General features: G+C 43.6%; 1 protein-coding gene across 3 annotated transcripts in view; it reads right to left on the bottom strand.

Moving 5' to 3' along the window:
- ACADSB (acyl-CoA dehydrogenase short/branched chain) overlaps window positions 1-19,603 on the bottom strand; it is a 62,268-nt gene that overhangs the window by 41,566 nt on the left and 1,099 nt on the right. For 2 of the 3 annotated variants that reach the window (XM_085872690.1, XM_085872699.1), the window contains exons 2-5: window positions 13,752-13,938; window positions 12,816-12,916; window positions 1,954-2,160; window positions 1,531-1,701 (exon numbers count right to left, since the gene is read on the bottom strand). In XM_085872690.1, coding sequence (XP_085728816.1) covers window positions 1,531-1,701; window positions 1,954-2,160; window positions 12,816-12,916; window positions 13,752-13,938 — 666 coding nt within the window. Of the gene's footprint in view, window positions 1-1,530; window positions 1,702-1,953; window positions 2,161-12,815; window positions 12,917-13,299; window positions 13,344-13,751; window positions 13,945-19,603 lie in introns of those variants that run through there. The other variant, XM_085872706.1, reaches the window with a different exon arrangement.

Genomic DNA, 19,603 nt, shown 5'->3' with positions numbered 1-19,603 from the left:
TACCGGCTAGAATGAACAGATTATGGGGAATAAAGATCCGGCTAAAACTCAGATCCGAACCATCCTGGACCAATGAAGGAAAGGACAGAAACGAACTGGGAACATTTCTACAATCATTTATTTACAATAAGGCGAGGAAAAATATGTGGTATAAGTACAGGTTTATTCGGGATGTTATGCAGTGGACGATGAGAGAGATGTAGTGCGACAATTTTACAGCAACTTACAAAGGAGACACAGAACAGACTTGTCGCGAGAATAAAACAGGCAAGATTCACAGCAATCAAAGATCTTAAACAATTCTACTTAAAGGACAGGCACCAACACTCTCAGACACACACTCAGACAAAATAAACACAATTGGATGGCAACGGACTTTTGCAGCCAGAGAGGGAGGTGAGACGAGATCGCAGTTCTTTTGGGTACCTGAACGTTGGAGAGAAGGGATGCTCCGTGGTGCGGCACATGTCAATGGTCGTGCGGCTCGGTCCACGGCCACCCGCGTGGAGACCGTGTCTGCGAAGGAGCCCGGGTCGAGTAGAGCGGAGTCCGAGGCGGGGATTAGGGATGCAGACAGGACCCTACGAGAGACCCGGTCAAGGTTGGGTTGAGGTCTTCCCAGCTCTCTCACACTTGAAATGAACGACCCCCAAAGAGCGCAACCACTCCACGACCTTCCTGCTTTCTTTCGCTATCAGCCGATGAACTGTCTCACTCCAACGCTCCACTCAAGACGACTCACTTTCCAGCTCACTCTCAAGACGACTGACTTTCCAGCTCACCCGACACTGAACGAATGGTGTCGTAATTTATAGATCTCCCTCAGCGGGGAGGGGTCTTGGTGAAGCAGATGTCACTGTTCACCCTAATTGGATGGGGCTTCCATGGGGCCGCCCTTTCTGGGCGGGGTTTCGGTCATACCGGGAAGCCCGCACACTCCGCGTGTCCGGACTCGCCAAAAAAAGGTACTACACAAAGATTCTGCCTCGGAAGGCAAGTCGCCGGTAAGGCGAGTAGGCGAACACGCGCTTGTTCAGCCCATGCGAGAGTAGCGAGCGAGATGAAGGTGTGAGCAGGCAGAGGGTACCGTGGGTCATCGTGGGTGGGATATAATGATTTATTAATCTAACTAAACAAACATCGCAACGTACCCCAGTGTCTGCGCACCACACACAAGGAGGAGTTCTATCTGCACATATACTTAATGGAATAACTGACTTCGGGACAACTGTATGTTTGTATGCATACGGTTCCTAGAACCGTAACAATACATATATAATTTTTTTTTAACCATAATAACTCATTCACAAGACAAAAAAGTGTATTCATAAAGTAAAATGCTCAGGTTTTCAGCGTTTCTACATAAAAAGATCCTATAGTTTAAATACATCATTTACAGTAGACATGAAACACCGAATAGTGAAAATGATTGAAAAGAAAGCCAAAAAATAATGCATGTTCATTCAAATAAATATAACCGATAATTAATCAAAGTAATAAGAAGCTAAACCATTATGACTTGCACTTCACCTTAGCTGGGTCAGCATTGGCCATGACAAGAAAAAGCCCAGCCTGCTCTGCGTTACTTATCCACATCTTGGAACCATTGAGAATGAAATGATCTCCACATTTCTCTGCTTTAGTCTTCAGGGCAAATGCATCGCTTCCAGATTCAACTTCAGATAGGCAGAAGGATCCAACCTGTTGAAGCAGAATGGAGCCACAGCTCAGGAGAGCTAACAAATCGGAAACAGACAAGTGTCATGAGGAAATGTTATTCAAAAACGATGTTATAACCATAAGTGACACAACTTTGCAATGAGCGATACATTCCGAAAGGTGCTCGCAAATTTATAAGCCTCTCGTTAACCCTCCCACCTCACCCTCCCCCCTCCCAATTCTCCATCCTCCTCTGTGTATGGGTCATTAAATGTGAGCAAAGCAGCTTCTCACAGTATCCAGTGCCAGTCGAGGCAGGTACATTTGCTGCTGGCTCTGAGTTCCCAATTTTTGCAGGAGGGCATTGATCAGAGTGTTCTGGATGTCACATATGACCGCAACTGAAGGATCCACTTTCGCCAACTCCTCCACCACGAGCACCGAACAGAAGAAGTTTGAGCCTGCTCCACCAAACTCTTCAGGAATCTCCACACCCATAAGCTGTTGCAGAAAAGGGAGAGAAGATGATTGCTTCACTTTTAAAAGTTTAAAGATTTGGTGGCCATCTATACATAACGGACACAGAAAATGAAAATTAAGAAAGCAATCCAAAGGTACATGATAGGCAAGATAAAGGAGGGTGGCAAAGCTTGGGAAGAGGAGAGAGAGGGGAAGGGGTAGTGAAGAGACATAATTATAGAAGAAGAGATGGGTGGGACACATTTTATGGGTTGGACTGTCAACATTCCTATCTGGGTTGGCCACCTAGTGCTCCCATCTTAATCGCTGACTCATGATGTAAAGAACACAAGTTCAAATCCCATATGTTTTTACAGTCTACTAATGTCCTTGCAATTCATGTAAAAGTACATTGATATCTCTGAATGTATTTTTCCTTGTGGTATTTGTGTCGGCTCCTGAGGTCCTGATTGAGAGTGGCCCCGGCCTGGACACGGGAAGGTGGTTCCTGGGTATGTAATATACAGTAATGAGGCTAATGCATAAATGGTTAACTGTGAAAGAATACAATCATGCAGATCATTCGTATGCAACAATAACAATGTATGACCCATCACAGAGCCCTGAGGAACACCAACATTAATATTATAGGAAAGGGACAATGTCCCTCGTGTACCACAGAGATTTGGCGATTTGCAAGGAAATCAGAAATTGCAGCAATTTCCCCACAGATGCCGTATGATTTTAGCTTAAGGATGAGTCCCTTGTGCCACACTGTCAAAAGCCTTCGAAATGTTGAGAGAAACAACCCTGGCTTTACCACGATGTGATAGCGTAACGCCTATCCGAGACTGAACTCATGAGATTTGTGACTACGACTAGATAATATCGGAGACTTGGTTGGTATGCTGTGGGACATTGGGATTAATTAAGGGCATCAGCAAGGGAAAATTTATATGACAAAGAACAGATTGTGTTTGTATATTAAAAAAATGGGGAGAAAGAGAAAAAAGAAGAATTTTTTTTGGTTTGATGTTATAAAAGAAAATGAGATTCAAAGAAATAAAATGTCGGAGCTAAAGATATTGCTCGATCTTATCTTTTGATTTTGGGTGAACACGGGATCAAGATATGGGAATGGCAATTCTTTGAACATAACATTTGCCAATGTGTAACAAAAACATCAAAAAGTTCAAGTACGCAAGCACCCCGTCTGGACCAGTGGCTCTGTCCTTACATTACAATCCACCTTCCAGCAAATATGGATTGGCAAGCGAGAGTGCGAAAATTGGTTGGCGAACTTTGATATGGAGGGCTGGGCTCGGTGGTTTGTGCTTGGAAGCTGAATTTTTTAATATATATTTATTTTTTCTGTATACATTGTTGAGGCTCGTATGAGAGCTCATCCACAACGCACAGCAAGGGGGGGGGGGGCACGAGACAAGACAGGTAGGAGAGGGAAGCACAAAACAGTGGGGAAGAGACGTTAGGAGATCTGTGGAAGGGAGAGGGATGGGGCGGGGAACACGGGGCAAACAAGATGGATACCACAGGGACTTTCAGGACCTTACACGACAGGGTACTTTCAGGAAGGGAAGCAGGAAATTTGAAGGAGGTGGGTTTGGGTGGATTAGCAGGGGTAGAAAAGATCATGGTATTGGATGGGAGAAGATAAGAGGTGGTGGTGAACAGCTGTTTCGAAGACCTGGAGGGAAGAGTGGGATTGAAGAGAGAGTGAGTTTATTCCAAAGGTGGGGAAAAAAAGAGGAATGAAAGAGTGAAGGTGAGCAGTGATTCGTGATTTTGGTAGTTTTACCAGAAGGGGGTTGCTGTTGGACCTTTAGCGCCGTGCGGAAATACAGAGGGGGACACTTACAGAGCTGGGGGGGGGGGGCGAGCCCAGAGAGGAGACGGTAGAAGACAGAAAGACCACCGACCTGTCTGCGGTGAGAGAGTGAGAGACCCAAAGACAGCCTCATCGCAGGAGATACCAATGATCCGAAGTGCCTTGGTTTCCACAGCGTGAAGTCGAGATGTCCCGGAAACAGAGATGCTCATTCAAAGCCTATGTAGAATTTGGGTAATCGTAAAATTGAGTTGATTGTGATGTTGTCTTTTGACAAAAAGGAGGGTTGTGGAGGCAAGTTCCTCCAAAATTATCCTCATGGTTTTTCAGTGTGATGATAAAAGAAAATATAACCTAATTAAACCTGATTGATAATTAACCCGAGAAGTGAAGGTTTTTAGCACATATAACGCAATGTATTGTTTTAACCCTTTAATGGGAAATGTCTGATTCAAATACAACATGATTATTACATTTATCTACTTTATGAGCGTGTATCCATTGTATTTTAAAAGGGCCTTATATCTATTTTCTGTATTGGAAGGTTATCAGCCTGTGATTAAAAGAATCCCTTTCCCCAAGCAGACTGGCCTTCCAAATAATATTTATTCAGTGGAATATAATTTTCTATTATTCTCTTTAGCTTACAAAAATATATACTCAATATTGAGGGATCCTCATTTATTAAATAATTCTCTGCTGGTGCCCGATAGTCGAGTTGCACCCTTTGAAGCTGGAGTCTGGTGCCACTGGAATGTGTGCTTAGATAGTGTCTATATGTCTGCTTTTGAACCCTCATCAACCTTTTGGTCGTTAAGTTGTTTTCCAGCCATTGTGTTTAAGTTGACATCTGAATAACCACTGCCAGAAGGTCTAGACGAGTGTCCAAGTCCCTTATTCCTTCAAAGCTGCCCACTGTAGTATTTTATCTCTTGAGTATCATCAGATGTCTCCCACAATCTCACCCCTCCCCATTCTGTTGAGTATAAGGAAGACTTAGATATATGTAACATTTGGAAAGAGAATGAAGCATGTTTCTTGCTATTGTGTTGCTCAATTTCCTCTTTCATCAATCATGTTTTATTAAATAAATGCTTCAAACTCTGAAGAGAGGAATGGAATTCTTCAACAGATTCAAACACTTTGCTCATAATGAGTAGAACACTAATTGGCTGATTATAAGGAAGGACCTGATTTCTCAGCAGAGCATTTAAAGATGGGGACAACAGAAGGTTGCTTCAGGCTCGGTGGAAACAGACTTTGACAAACACATGCTATACAAGTTTGAGAGAACAGAAGACAGTTCTGGTGAACACATCTTAAAAGCAATTGCAGGGATTCGATCTGATCCAATAGCTGTTGAGACGTCAAGCCCTTGAATAATAGTTGTAACTTTCCTGAGTGTGAAGATGGTCTTCAAGTGTTGATTTTGCAGGAAAACGCTCAGCAAAGAAGTTGACGACATCAGTCTTTTGATATTGTTCACATTCCTGTGAGATTATATTTTGCCTGCCTCTTGATCTCTTTCCATTCGCCTCAAAAGTTACTATTTTCTTCATGTGTTCATCTTCTGTCCTGGCCACATGACCAAACCATCTCAGCCTTTTCTTTCTCAATAAGATCTCTATACTGTACAGCAAATATAGCATATTGTTATGGTCGTCTGGTCATAACAGTTGCCCGTTTCGAATCCGGCGAGTCGCCTCAATGCGACCGTAGCAGTCAATTGTTCTGGGGTCCTCCCTGTTGGAAGATCCCGTGTCTTAAAGCCACGATACTGTGCAGATTGAAGGTACCAAATCTGTCCAGCACTACACCAATTAGGCACCAAGTGTCTTCATCCAATTAGGCCGAGCAAGCCTGAGACGCGATCTGGGTGCACGACGTTCATTTCAGCCACCAATTGCCCCTCAATGGCCTTTTCTCAATCACCAAATGAAGACCACGACAGCCAGAATTCACCCCGAGACTAGGTATTTATAATACTGTAACTAGAATGATCATGGAGAAGGAAACAAAAGGAAGCAATAATAAACCAATGTCACCCGCAGGGTGACCCGTATCTTGCCAAAAGGTGACCACGTGTGACTTCTTTAAGGTCACACTGAGGTGAACAGAGCTGCTATCCACCAGGAGCGACTCCTTAAGGAATATCTGCCTACGAGAGATTCCGATGAGAATCGTTCTACAGAGTAACCATGAAAAATATGCTTTTGCCTCATAACGTCACCAAATGACGTCATAATGTCTCAAGCTTGACATATCTAGAAAGCACTCAGCGAGGTGTTCAATTTGAGGTACTACACGATATGGTTCCTAAAACTTGAAAATTTGACCTTTGGGGTCAAATATGTTTGACCTTCGGCGCTAACCATGAAGGTCAAGGCCAATCGCCACCAAAAATTAATCAGCTGAGCGCCAGACCATGAACTATATTCCCTTGAAGTTTGAAGACGATCCGATCAAAATTACTAAAAAAATAAGGGTTTCGTCGACTCCCCTGATTTGCGACAAAGTGACCTTGACCTTTGACCTTCAAAATTTTATGCGCTGAAAGGGACCTCTATAGGCCTCTGATATGCGAAGTTACAAAAATTTCCAATGATAACTGTGCTCTGCAGAGTGATTTATACGTGATTACAGACCAAAAAAAATAAAAAATAAAGAATAAAAAAACAGATGAAGGTCAAGGCCAATCGCCACCAAAAATTAATCAGCTGAGCGCCAGACCATGAACTATATTCCCATGAAGTTTGAAGATGATCCGATCAAAATTACTCAAAAAATGAGGGTTTCGTCGACTCCCCTGATTTGCGACAAAGTGACCTTGACCTTTGACCTTCAAAATTTTGTGCACTGAAAGGGACCTCTATAGGCCTCTGATATGCGAAGTTACAAAAATTTCCAATGATAACTGTGCTCTGCAGAATTTTTTATACGTGATTACAGACAAACAAACAAACAAACAAACAAACAAAAAAAAAACATACAAGCTGACCAACATATCTTGCAAAAACTTCGTTTTGGCAAAATAATAAATAAATGATGTAATCAACAAACTATAAACCCTTACCCACTACCAAACATGCATGCCCACAATACCAATGAAGAAACGGAGATCCTTAATTATCTAAGTTCTTAGGGCCAAATCAATCATTCACACCATGATAGAGAGACAAAGGGAATCAGGAGACAATATATACCCAAGCTATGCTGGAATGGCACAGCTGGGAAGATGAAGGGCAGCAGATTTTCCGCATCCCCTCCAGGCCCGGTCAACGTGCCATCCCAGCGCTTGGATCAAAGGAGAGGAGGAGGAGGAGGAGGAGAGGTTTGACTGGTGGGAGCTCCCGGTGACCGGGAGGTGTGCCATCATACAGGAGCTCTGAAGATTTCACAGCCTCCTTCAGAGATAGGTCCCAGCATTTGCTAATCGGTCCTACACTCCCACCATCCCAGCTCCCACTTGTGCTTTTATTGTCCCTGGCTCCCACCTCACACCATGATGAACCGTGCCCCTCCACTCTTACGCACCATTTGCCTGAGGCCCGCTTTATGGGTGAAGGACCGCCCATCCCCCAGTTGTCCCACTCTGGTCTTGAGCAAACAGAGGTCTTTTTCCCCACCCAGTGAACACCTCAGGCATGACAAAGCACATTGAAAAGGACATTTATGAGAGACTAGCCAGGGTAACCGACTTTGCCCGGTGGATTCCTGACATTGTCCGGCAGGTACGAGGGGGAGTGCAGTGTTCGACCTCCTTTTAAGCAACGATCCCAACATGGTGGAGGAGGTGGAGGATGGGGAGAATTTAGGAACAAGTGACCATAACATTGTGTGTGCAAAGATTCTGTTAAGGGTTAGAGTTCAGGATAGGTGGGGAAGGCTATTAGATTTCAGGAAGGCAAACTTTGAAGGTATGAGGAGAGGATTGGGTGATGTAGATTGGGAGACTCTAACAACAGGACAATCAGCATCAGAAAAATGGGAAATCCTCAAGGAGCAAATGTGTAGAGTGCAAAGTAAGTATATTCACATGAAGTGTGAAACTAGAAGCAGAAAGAGACCAGGGTGGTTTAGCAGTGCGATAAGGAACGCCATTAAGGAGCAGCAGAAGACATTTATTAGGTTTATAATAACAGGACGAGTTAGATTTATATCACCATCGGAGTAAACAGAGGCAAGTGAAGAAAATAACTCGATAAGCCAAAAGAGAGTATGAGAAGGACATGGCTAAGAACATTAAACATAATAACAAGGCTTTCTTTAAGTATATCAGGGGAAAGGAACAGGTTAGGACCAGTGTGGGACCATTGAGGAATAGCACCAGGAGAGTGGTTAGTGAGGAAAGTGAGATGGCAGGCTTATTAAACAGATATTTTTCTTCAACTTTTAGACAAGAACAGTCAGGAGAATTGCCAATAGCTGAGAGAATTGCCAATCTATCGAGGAGGTGAGGAAGGGATTTTACAGAAGATCCAGGTTGGAGTGGAGGAAGCAAAGGAACAGCAAGGTAATCGAAGAGTAGATAAGGCTCCGGGTCCACATAATATGCACCCAGGAGTATTGAGGGAGGTGGCTGAGCAGGTAAGCGAGATATTAACGGATATTTTCAATAGTTCCCTGGAGTCAGGACAAGTACGGGACGATTGGAGAGTAGCAAATGTAACAACATTATTGAAGAAAGGATCCAGAGAAGAATTGGTAAACTATAGACCTGTTAGTTTGACTTCAGTCGTGAGGAAGGTGTTGGAGACATTAATTAGGATCAGATGAGTTACCATTTAAACAAATACAAATTAATTAAAGGTAGCAGCATGGGCTTACCAAAGGTAGTTCCTGTTTAACAAATATTTTAGAGTTCTATGAAGCAGTGTCTGATTGGATGGATGAGGGAAAGGCAGTGGACATAGTATATCTAGACTTTTAGAAGGCATTTGATAAGGTACCACATCGGAGGTTGTTAGCAAAAGTGAGGGCTTGTGGAGTGGCTGGTCAGGTAGCTAATTGCATTCCAAAATGGCTCAGTGATGGGAAGCAAAGAGTGGCTGTGAGTGGGAGGATGTCTTGCTGGGAGGATGTAAGTGACGGGGTACCTCAGGGATCAGTACTCGGTCCATTACTATTCATTATTTACATCAACGATTTGGATAATGAGGTGGAGTAAACTTTCAAAGTTTACAGATGACACAAAGCTAAACTTTGTCAGGTGGTGGATAGCAGATGGGGTGGTAATCAGATTCAGGAAAGTATTGATACCTGCATAAATTGGGCAAAAGACTGACAGATGGAATTTAACCTGAGCAAGTGTAAGGTGTTGGGGATGGGAAAGAACAATGAAAATAAGGATTAAAGGATGCAAGGGGTAATTTTGGAGCGTGTCACACAGGAGAAGGATCTGGGGGTGGTAATAGATATGGGAGGTAAGCATGCAGCACAATGCCAGGCAGCTATAGGTAAAGCATATAGGGTTTGAGGGTGTATTCGGAGGGGGATCATTTATAAATTAAAAGAGGTGATGTTAACATTGTACAGGAATTTAGTGAGGGCCACATCTGGAATATTGCGTGTAGCTTTGGTCACCACAGTTCTGGAAGGACATAGATGCCATAGAGAGGGTTCAGCGCAGGGCGACTCGATTGATGCCGGGCCTAGGTTAACTCAGCTATGAGGAGCGGTTGAAGGAGACAGGGCTTTATACACGAGAAAGGAGGCGGTTACGAGGAGATATGATAGAGATGTTTAAGATAATGAAAGGAAGAGATAAAATAAGTACATATGAATTATTCAACAGAGTAGACAGTGATAGGACCAGGGGTCATAGCCTGAGAGTAAATAAGAGGAGAGTTAAGATGGAAGTAAGGCAGGGGACCTTCACTCAGAGAGTAGTTCATGCATGGAATGGTCTCCCTGGAAAGGTAGTGGTAGCAGAAACAGTAGATAAGTTTAAATTAGAACAAGTCTGAAGACGACGATGGTTCACGAGCGGTATTTGACGATGTAGATTGTTTCAGAAGTCAAGGATGAGACAATGTGATAATGTTTGACCAAGTTATAAAAATGATCAACATGATGTGGTACGGGTGACAGGTTATTAGCTGCAAAATGTCGAAAACCCGGTTTCGTTCAACAACTTTAAAAATTTGACCTTTGCATAACCTTTAAAAGGTCCCAAAACAATGTTGTGGACATTAAAATAAGGAAACAGGATACGTGCTATAGCTTAATGGAGTTAGTTTGTCGAAGAAGGTCAAAAACCCGGTTAGATTCCCACAACTTTGAAAATTTGACCTTTGTGAACTTTAAAGGCCAAAAGGTCAAGGATTATGTCCTTTGGTGCAAAACTTCCTCTGGAACATTCCAGGAACAATATAACGCCATATCGGCTATATGGCATTTCGCAGTCCTCGGATTATCCGTACTTTGATGAAAACAGCGTAAAAACAAACGAAGTGGCGCCACGGGCAAGGTGTTCGAGATAGAGCAAAATGGTTTCAAGACTTTAGGTGGGGAATGACCTCAAGATTATGCATAAAAAATATTGTCAACCGAGCTCTCAAAGTTTGGGCGGTCGTATGATTTTTATGTCAAAATTCGAAATTTTCTAAGTTCGTGACCTTGTGACCTTGACCTTGGGACGAAAATGAAAAATCGACCTCTGTGGGGCTATGCAGGTGCCATTGCGCTAACCAAATACTGAAACCCCTGCCAGATTCGACAAACCGCTCGGAGAAGATGCAAATTGAAATCGGCTACCCCCTAAAAACACGTTTTTTGGGTGTGACTCCGCCCATCATGGGCGCACCACGCCCATTTTCAGGAAAACACAACTAGATCATGATATAAACCTCCCACCAAAATTTTATCAGGATCACATCAAAACCCACGGAGCTATGCTCGGGACAGACAGACAGACAGACATACAGACACACAACAATAACGAATATAGTGGTCACTTTTTTTTTTGTGAAAATATTTTTTCGTGAACCAATTATTTTTTTCGTGAAAATATTTTTTCGTGAACCAATTAGATAGGTACGTGGAAGGTATGGAGATTGAGGGGTATAGGGATGTTAATAGGACTTTTAGGTAGTTTGAGCAATGATGGGTGATTGTGTGCATGTGTGCAGTGCTGTTGGTGGGGGTCTTGTCAAGGGGGGTTGTGTGGTTGATGTGTGTTTTTAACCGAGCTCATGCCCCCTCCCCTGAGGGGAAGAAAAGAAAAGTGAATTTTATAATTTTTTTCAAAATTCATGAATGAAAAACTTCTTTTTGCAATTTCTTCCTTGGATCTTGTGTAGATGGATTAGTGTGGTGTTCGCACAGGCCTGATGGGCTGAATGGCCTCCACCCGTGCTGGATTTCATTGTTTCCTTGTACCCGACGTTGCCCGGTGGCGTACTACCCTGGTGGCATTTTGAAGAAATCAATTCGTTATTTTTTCTATTTTTTTGTGGGTGTCGAAAACACTTTCTTCCCACACCCACTTAGGAATGGGGTCGGAGATCATTTAATTTTACCTTTCACATGGCTACAAAGGATTTGGCACGATAGAGCGAGACAAAAAAAAACAAAAAAATCCCCCCAAAAAATTTTTTTCTTCTAATTTTTCAAAAATTGTTTGGCCTGAAACACTACCTGGCACTCACTGATGAAGCTTTGAACGTTTGACGAAGATACGTTCAGCCATCTCTGAGAAAAATGGCGACACACACACACACACACACACACACACACACACACACACACACACACACACACACACACACACACACGGCTCTCTTGTAGTACAGATTACAGAGGGTGTCACAATAAATTAAAGGTTCAGAAGGGATGGCAGTTTTTAGACAAAGATACTGAGACAGGGAGATATCATCTGTCGAGACATACAAGCGACGCATATCTAATATCACAATTAATGAATTCATGCTTACGCGAGATATACTGATCAAGGGAAACAAACTGCTCTATACCAAGCATTATTAACCCTCGCGGAGCCATTTTCACAGCAATAGTTATAAGATCTACACTTCGCCGGTTAACTTTCAATGAAATATGACAAATCCTTCGAAAGATCCTAATTTCTGTTCTTTGTATTCTTCTTTCATCTTCCATCTTCTTGCCCAAGTTTCACCAGAATGCAAAGGAGTCAAACATGCAAACACAAACGACAAACTTGATGACTGAAGAGTTTTTGTGCAAGGCATAACTCATTGATTTTGTATGCAGCCTGTGGCTGCTGGTTTGCATCATTGCTGGGAGCGGCTGTGCCACTGACGCAGTGCCCCCCTGCTGGTTAGGGCAGAAATTTGTAATTTGTTGAGAGTGCCGGCAAAAACTCGCCCACTCTTCGCGAAGGACACCGTGGGATCTTTAACGTCCACCAACTAATGATGGAAGACGGGACGTCCGTTTGACGTCCATCCGTGGGACGGCACACACATTTATGGATCACCACCCAGCCTGTGAAACACTGGGATGACAGTTTATAGCTGGGTTCAAAATTATTCAAACCCAGAATAGACTGCTTCGAGACGAGTTTGAGTACCTCTAAGCCATCCTGCCAACCCAAGGCATAACTAGTGCCCCCATTAAATTAATTAGACAGCTGTAGAAAAGAAAAATCAGACAACAAATAAGAAAAGAATGAAAATTCATCGCTGAAATTCAGGAGATGCTAGCTCCTATAATATATGATGTCTTTCTGAAAACATAACCTTACAAACCACGTCACCATGCTACCCTCATATCATGCGCTTGGATGACTACTAAAAAAAAAAAAAAAGTTTCTTTTTCTTGTTTATGTTCTAAGCACAAATGCTTCATCTATTCCACACCATTTGACGCTTACTCCATTTTCGAAAAGCCCTTTGATAACAGATGGATGCATTTCTGATTTCCGGTCCATTGCAGAGACGAGAGGTGCAATCTTCTCCTGAGCAAAACGTGCCACTGTCAAAACAAAAATAAACACTGAAGGAAACAAAAACATTTGAGGAAACATTGAAAGTTATTTCATTTTGTAACTGGCAGTGGATTTTTTTTTTGTTTTTTTTAAAGGAGTAAAGTTTAAAAAGCTCATCATCAAACTTACTTTTGGCAAAACTTTCAATTCAGCAATGGATTCTCATTGCACGTTGCTTATGCAACACAAGCCTCATCTTGCACTCTGTTAGCTGATGCCAATGACTCACCAATAAGTGATGAAACAGGTCCCCGGTCTGGCGGCTAATGGGGTCGTGTAGTATTGGGATTCTTACGTATGTATGTGTTACTTGTAAATGTCTGCAGCTGTAGAGGAACCCAGGTCGGGTTTGAAACAGCAAAGGGCTTACCGTGTGTAACTTTTCTTGTTAGCTTTATACAGCTTTCTTGAGCTCTAAGGACAGGGGAGTTTGTAAAGTTATTAATTATTTTATTTATCTATTTAACAACTCGATGTCTGTCATGTCCCACTGTTCTACTCCCTTACTCCTCCACCCCAAGCCCCCAGTGAATTTAAGCTTATAAACTGATCGATCAAATTAATGTAGCACAGGTTTAATGGGCCAAGGGTCAATATTGGCTTTTTCTTGCGTCAAAGTTCCTTCTGCATCCCATCGTCCAATCATCGACTGGTATTGCTATCTGCTAGTTATAAAGTGTAGATGATCAATCGAAAAGACATATGTTCACAAAGGTGAGAACGTGATGTACACAAACATGAGATCTAAATAAGCTTGAAATGCAAGCAAGATAGAAAAAAAATGTATTTATAAAAAGAACGAACATAGCAAATCAGCCTTACCTGCCTCACGCATCATGCACTCGTCTTCACTCAGGGCATGCAGTGGAAGATTACGTTTAGGTCTCCTGGTTACATCATCCTCTTGGTGCTGTCCCGCTGGGTCAGCGAAGCTCAGAAGCCGTTCACACCGAGATCGCCTCGTCACACGGTCCAAAGCGGGTGGAAAAAGCCATCCAGTAATATTCACCTGGCGGGGACAAAACACAGCCTTTCAAAAGAGAACTTCATACTTGGGGGATATCATCACACTACAATGGAGCTATGGTGTGTGTGTGTGCATGTGCGTGTGCGTGTGTTTTGTTGGTTGCTATCTCCATTTGCAGGTTTGAGGAGATTGAAGAAGTCCTCCGAGGAATCAAAGTATCCACCTCCGCTTCAGTAAGGATTCACAGTTCATGCACCAAGCTGTTGAACTTTGTTGTGTTCAGAGTTTTGTTCCGAGGGCTCATTTCAGGATCGTCACCGAACCCCGGACTGTCTCCAATTGTCGTTAGTTTGTGGTAATATCCCTGGGGATGGTTTTCAAAATCTCAGTGAAGTTCTTCTTTTTTATTCTTGTTGCTCCAATGATCACTGTTGGTGCAATTTCAACGCTCTTCAGCTCCCAAGATCTCTTGATCTCATTTTTGATGTCCTGGTATTTGGTCATTTTCATGATTTCTGTGTTATTCAAGTCAAAATCACTCGGTCCTGATTTCTCGATCAGCAATGCTGTCTTTTCCTTTTGTTCCTGAGAATGATGTCCGGTTGCAAGGCTTTGTTGTCTGTGTTCATGCTCGATGGGATCATCAGGTCGAACATGAGCATGACGTCCATATTTTTGGTTCACAAAAAATATGTGACCACTATTTTCGTTATTGTTGTGTGTCTGTCTGTCTGTATGTCTGTATGTCTGTCTGTCTCTCTGTCTGTCCCGAGCATAGCTCCGTGGGTTTTGATCCGATCCTGATGAAATTTTGGTGGGAGGTTTATATCATGATATAGTTGTGTTTTCCTGAAAATGGGCGTGGTCCGCCCATAAAATACATGTGTTTTTAGGGGGTCGCCGATTTAAATTTGCATCTTCTCCGAGGGGGTTTGTCGAATGTGGCAGGGGTTTCGGTATTTGGTTAGCCCAATGGCACCTGCATAGCCCCACGGAGCTCGATTTTTCATTTTCGTCCCAAGGTCAAGGTCACAAGGTCACGAACTTAGAAAATTGCGATTTTGACATAAAAAAAATTTCTTCTCCGAAGGGTTTGTGGAATCTGGCAGGGGTTTTGGTATTTGGTTAGCCCTATGGCACCTGCATAGCCACACGGAGCTCGATTTTTCATTTTCGTCCTAAGGTCAAGGTCACAAGGTCACGAACTTAGAAAATTGCGATTTTGACAAAAAAATCCATCTTCTCCAAGGGGGTTGTCGAATCTGGCAAGGGTTTCGGTATTTGGTTAGCCCAATGGCACCTGCATAGCCCCACGGAGCTCGATTTTTCATTTTAGTCTCAAGGTCAAGGTCACAAGGTAATGAACTTAGAAAATTTTGAATTTTGACATAAAAATCAGACGACCGCCCAAACTTTGAGAGCTCGGATGACAATATTTTTTATGCATCATCTTGAGGTCATTCCCCATTTAAAGTCTTGAAACCATTTTTCTCTATCTCGAACACCTTGCCCGTGGCGCCCCCTTCAAGTTTGTTTTTACGCTAATTTCATCAAAGTATGGATAATCCGAGGAGTGTGAAATGCCATATAGCCTATATGACGTTATATTGTTCCTGGAATGTTCCAGAGGAAGTTTTGCACCAAAGGACATAATCCTTGACCTTTGACCTTTAAAGTTCACAAAGGTCAAATTTTCAAAGTTGAGGGAATCGAACCGGGTTTTCGACCTTCTCCGACGAACTAACTCCATTAAGCTATAGCACGTATCCTGTTTCCTTATTTTAATATCCACAACATTGTTTTGGGACCTTTAAAGGTTATGCAAAGGTCAAATTTTTAAAGTTGTTGAACGAAACCGGGTTTTCGACATTTTGCAGTTAATAACCTGTCACTCGTATCACATCATGTTGATCATTTTTATAACTTGGTCAAACATTATCACATGATCTCATCCTTGACTTCTGAAACAATCTACATCGTCAAATACCGCTCGGGAACCATCGTCGTCTTCAGACTCGTCAATGATTGCTTTTGGTTTGTTTCCAAGAGTTTTCTGGAACTGTGATGTTGACATTTTTACAGATATGCCAATGAATCACTTTGCATACATTGTTGTGCCATTGTGTGTAAAGTTGTTCTGATCATAGTTTTTACATCCTGAAAGCAGGTGACTAGTACTTTTTGTTTCTCTTGCAGAAACTATACTTGCCCATCTGGCTCAGTCCTGCCATCTTTACCTCTGCCACCGAAGGTGAAGAAGGTTATATTTTCACCCCTTTCAATCCGTTTGTTACTTAGCCTGGTGTTGGCTTAGTGGTTAGGGTGGTGGCCTGGGATCTCAGGGTCCTGAGTTCAAGCCCCGTTGGCTGCTGAATTAACACCAGGGGGTTGACTCAGCCTGTCATCCTTCTGAGGTCGGTGAAATGAGTACCAGTGTACTGGTACCGGTGTATGCCCCGGTTAGAATAGGTGTACCATATCCCTGTGTGTCGTAAGAGGCGACCAGGGTTGGCCTCAGGAAGGGCATCCGGCCATAAAAAAAATAAACATTGCCTCAAGAAAAAGCCCAACCCCTGCACAGCAGGGAAAAATGGCTGTAAAAACGGTCAATCCGTTTGTTACTTGCTAAATCGAAGATTTTTCAAGTACATTGTTCAGTCGATTTTGTTATTCTGCCTGTTTGTCACCTACAGGTCGCAATTTTAAACCGATCTTCACGAAACTTCACCACATGGCAGTGTTTGTCGTAAGGAAGAAGCCTATTGTTTTTGAGGTCAAAAGGTCAAAAGATCAACATAGGCCAAAGGTCAATAACTAAGGTGGTATTTCCAAAATCCTCAATTTTCATCAGATTGACTTGAAATTTGAAGAGGATTTATATTTCAGGTCAACATAGGCCAAAGGTCAACAACTTAGGTGAGATTTATAAATTCCTCAATTTTCATCAGATTGACTTGAAATTTGAAGAGGCTATATGGCCATTGAATTCAACCAGCCAAATATTTTTTAGGTCAACATAGAACAAAAGGTCAACATAACCCAAGGTCAACAACAAAGGAGGTTTTTCTAAAATCCTCAATAGCACGATATCTCAAAACGTTGTGGACGGATTCAGACGAAACTTGGTGAACAGGTTGGCTCTCTCTCTCTATCGAGTGCAGCCTGTGGCTGCTGGTTGCATCATTGGTTGGGACGCGGCTATGCCGCTGATGCAGTGTCCCCCTTACCAGTGCACTGGTACTCATTTTGCCGACCTCGGAAGGATGACAGGCTGAGTCAACCTCCTGGTGTATTAATTCAGCGGCCAACGGGGCTTGAACTCAGGACCCTAGGATCCCAAGCTGCCACCCAAACCATAAAGCCAACACCAGGCTTACCCAAAAGGTTGGCTGTGTGACCACAACGAATTCTATTTTGGTGAAGATCCGAATCCGGATCTAACGACAAGAATTTTTAAGTGATTCTTCACCATTGAGAGATAGGGCTAAACCGATATATAGCAGGATATCTCAAAAAGTTGTGGAAGGATTTGGACGAAACTTGGTGGACAGGTTGGGTGTGTGGCAAGGACTAATTCATTCGATTTTGGTGAAGATCTGAATCCGGATCTGGATACGAGAACTATTTAATTTGTAAAGTGATTCTTCTCCATTGAGAGATTGGGCCAAAAACGATGTCGTACTGCATAGCATGATATTTCAAAAATGTATTGGGCCAGATATGTTCTCGTGGATCAGGCATTACGTGGCGGAGGTATGCGCGCTACCGAGTGCCCTTCTTGTTTTAAATCCATCCGTGTATTGTCCTTGATCTTTGGCATTTATTCTGATTTGATCTCCGTCCCAGTCAAGCTAACCTCTTCTTAGCCATTCCAATGAGCCTTCTTTGTCGATACCAACTCGGTGCAATTATTTTTTGTATTTTCCTGCTCTTTTGTAGTTTGCCCAGTTGTTGGCATGTATTTCTGTGTGTGTGTGTGTGTGTGTGTGTGTGTGTGTGTGTGTGTGTGTGTGTGTGTGTGTGTGTGTGTGTGTGTGTGTGTGTGTGTGTGTGTGTGTGTAGCTGAAACTCAAAGGATTGCATTTTTCATAAATTAAAATGAGTGCATGACTTTTTAAGGAAACTTAAGCTAGAATTCAAATATAGAGGTGTATGTGCACAGAAAATCAATTTAATTTGAGACCAATTAAGGAAGAGTGAGAATTGCTTTGCAATGCATGTCTCCTACCGAGGTGATATTTTCTCGGTACAAAAAAGGCATATCTCTCTGAAAAATTGATGAAACGCCCTGGAACTTATCATAATAAAGCCACGTACCAAGTTTCAGTTCAATATGTTCAAGGGCATGGGGGGGGGGGAACAAGTCTGAAAAACCATAGGTGAGACAGACAGAAGAGTAAACCTATAGTCTCCCTCTGATGAAACCTGTTGGGGACTAATCATACAACTAACAGAGAACATGGTTATATTGTTGTGGGCCGGGGTACGGCGGTGATAAACGACCACTAGGTGGAGCAGTAGAGTCGTCGCCCACCGAACACCCTAAATTTAGGTCGTGACTCTCGGACAACTCCGAAAGGTCAGGGGTCACTTCGAGGACCGTGGTCGCCGATATTTTGACGGCGTGAGGTAGGGTCCACTTGTCTAATTCCAATTTACCTAAGTACCCACGCCGTCCAACTACCGGGGAAACCACACCCTCGGCCGACTTTGTACGAATTGAGTCGCTATCACCGACTCGGATCCGGCGTAACTTAGCGGAAGTTACCAAAGCCGCGCCGGACCAAATGACAACTTACCGGCCCGAACAGCCTTACTAATTCTCAATACGCACCTTGCCAGGCCAATGAAGGAAAGCACAGAAAACGAGCTGGTACATTTAACAGGGGTTTATTTATAACAATAATCGTGGAGGGGGAGCACAAAAAGAGCAGAGTTATCACGAATAAAAGAAATGCAAACCATGTACAATTAAAAAGACAACAATTTCTACTTATACAGACTGGCGCCACGCACGCACGCACGCACGCACACACACGGTGGCCGCGGCCTGTATTTGCACCTGCCCGCCTCGTGTGGTCTGCTCGAGCTTGTCCGGTGGTGGGACTCGAAGCCACCACCAGCAACGCCGCGCCAAGCACCAGGGACCAAGAACGGCGCACGGACGCCAGCCAGCACGGGCACGGACCAGATGAGAACGCCAGCAGCTTCCTCTCTCCTTTACGAAGGGGACGAACCTCACTTGCTTTCGCCGAGACGAGCCTTGCTTGCTTTTTCTCCACGGCTCACCACTTCGTCTTATCCTCCCCCTCCCCCACGGGATGAGGGCACCGCTCTGAGGGACTCGCCTCCGGATTGGATGAGGGGTTGTCAGTCGACTCGTGGCCGCCCTTCATTGGTCGGGTCGAACACTCCATCTGGCCGGGCGGGGCCGCCCCTAAGGTGGTCAACCCCCCTGATTATCTGGGGCGCTGGGGCGTGAGTGTGATGCTCGCCCTTTGCTCATTGGCTGGAGGAAACGCTCTATGCCCCTCCTTTGGGCGGAGCCTCGATCCGAAGTGACGGAGGCTCCGCCCACGCCCTCAGCCAAAAACACGTGGGCAATGGCGACCGGGTTGAGTGCTGGTCAGCGTCGCTGTTGTTGTTGTTGTTGTAGATGTAATAAAAACCGAACTAAAAAATAACTCACAGAGCACACACAAAATTC

Source organism: Eptatretus burgeri, chromosome 1 (genome assembly GCF_056783735.1).
Source record: "Eptatretus burgeri isolate ZD-2024b chromosome 1, Ebu_testis_v1, whole genome shotgun sequence".
NCBI lineage: Eukaryota > Metazoa > Chordata > Myxini > Myxiniformes > Myxinidae > Eptatretus > Eptatretus burgeri.
Note: the sequence above shows the minus strand (reverse complement) of the source record. Positions and strands in the feature narration are given on the sequence as shown.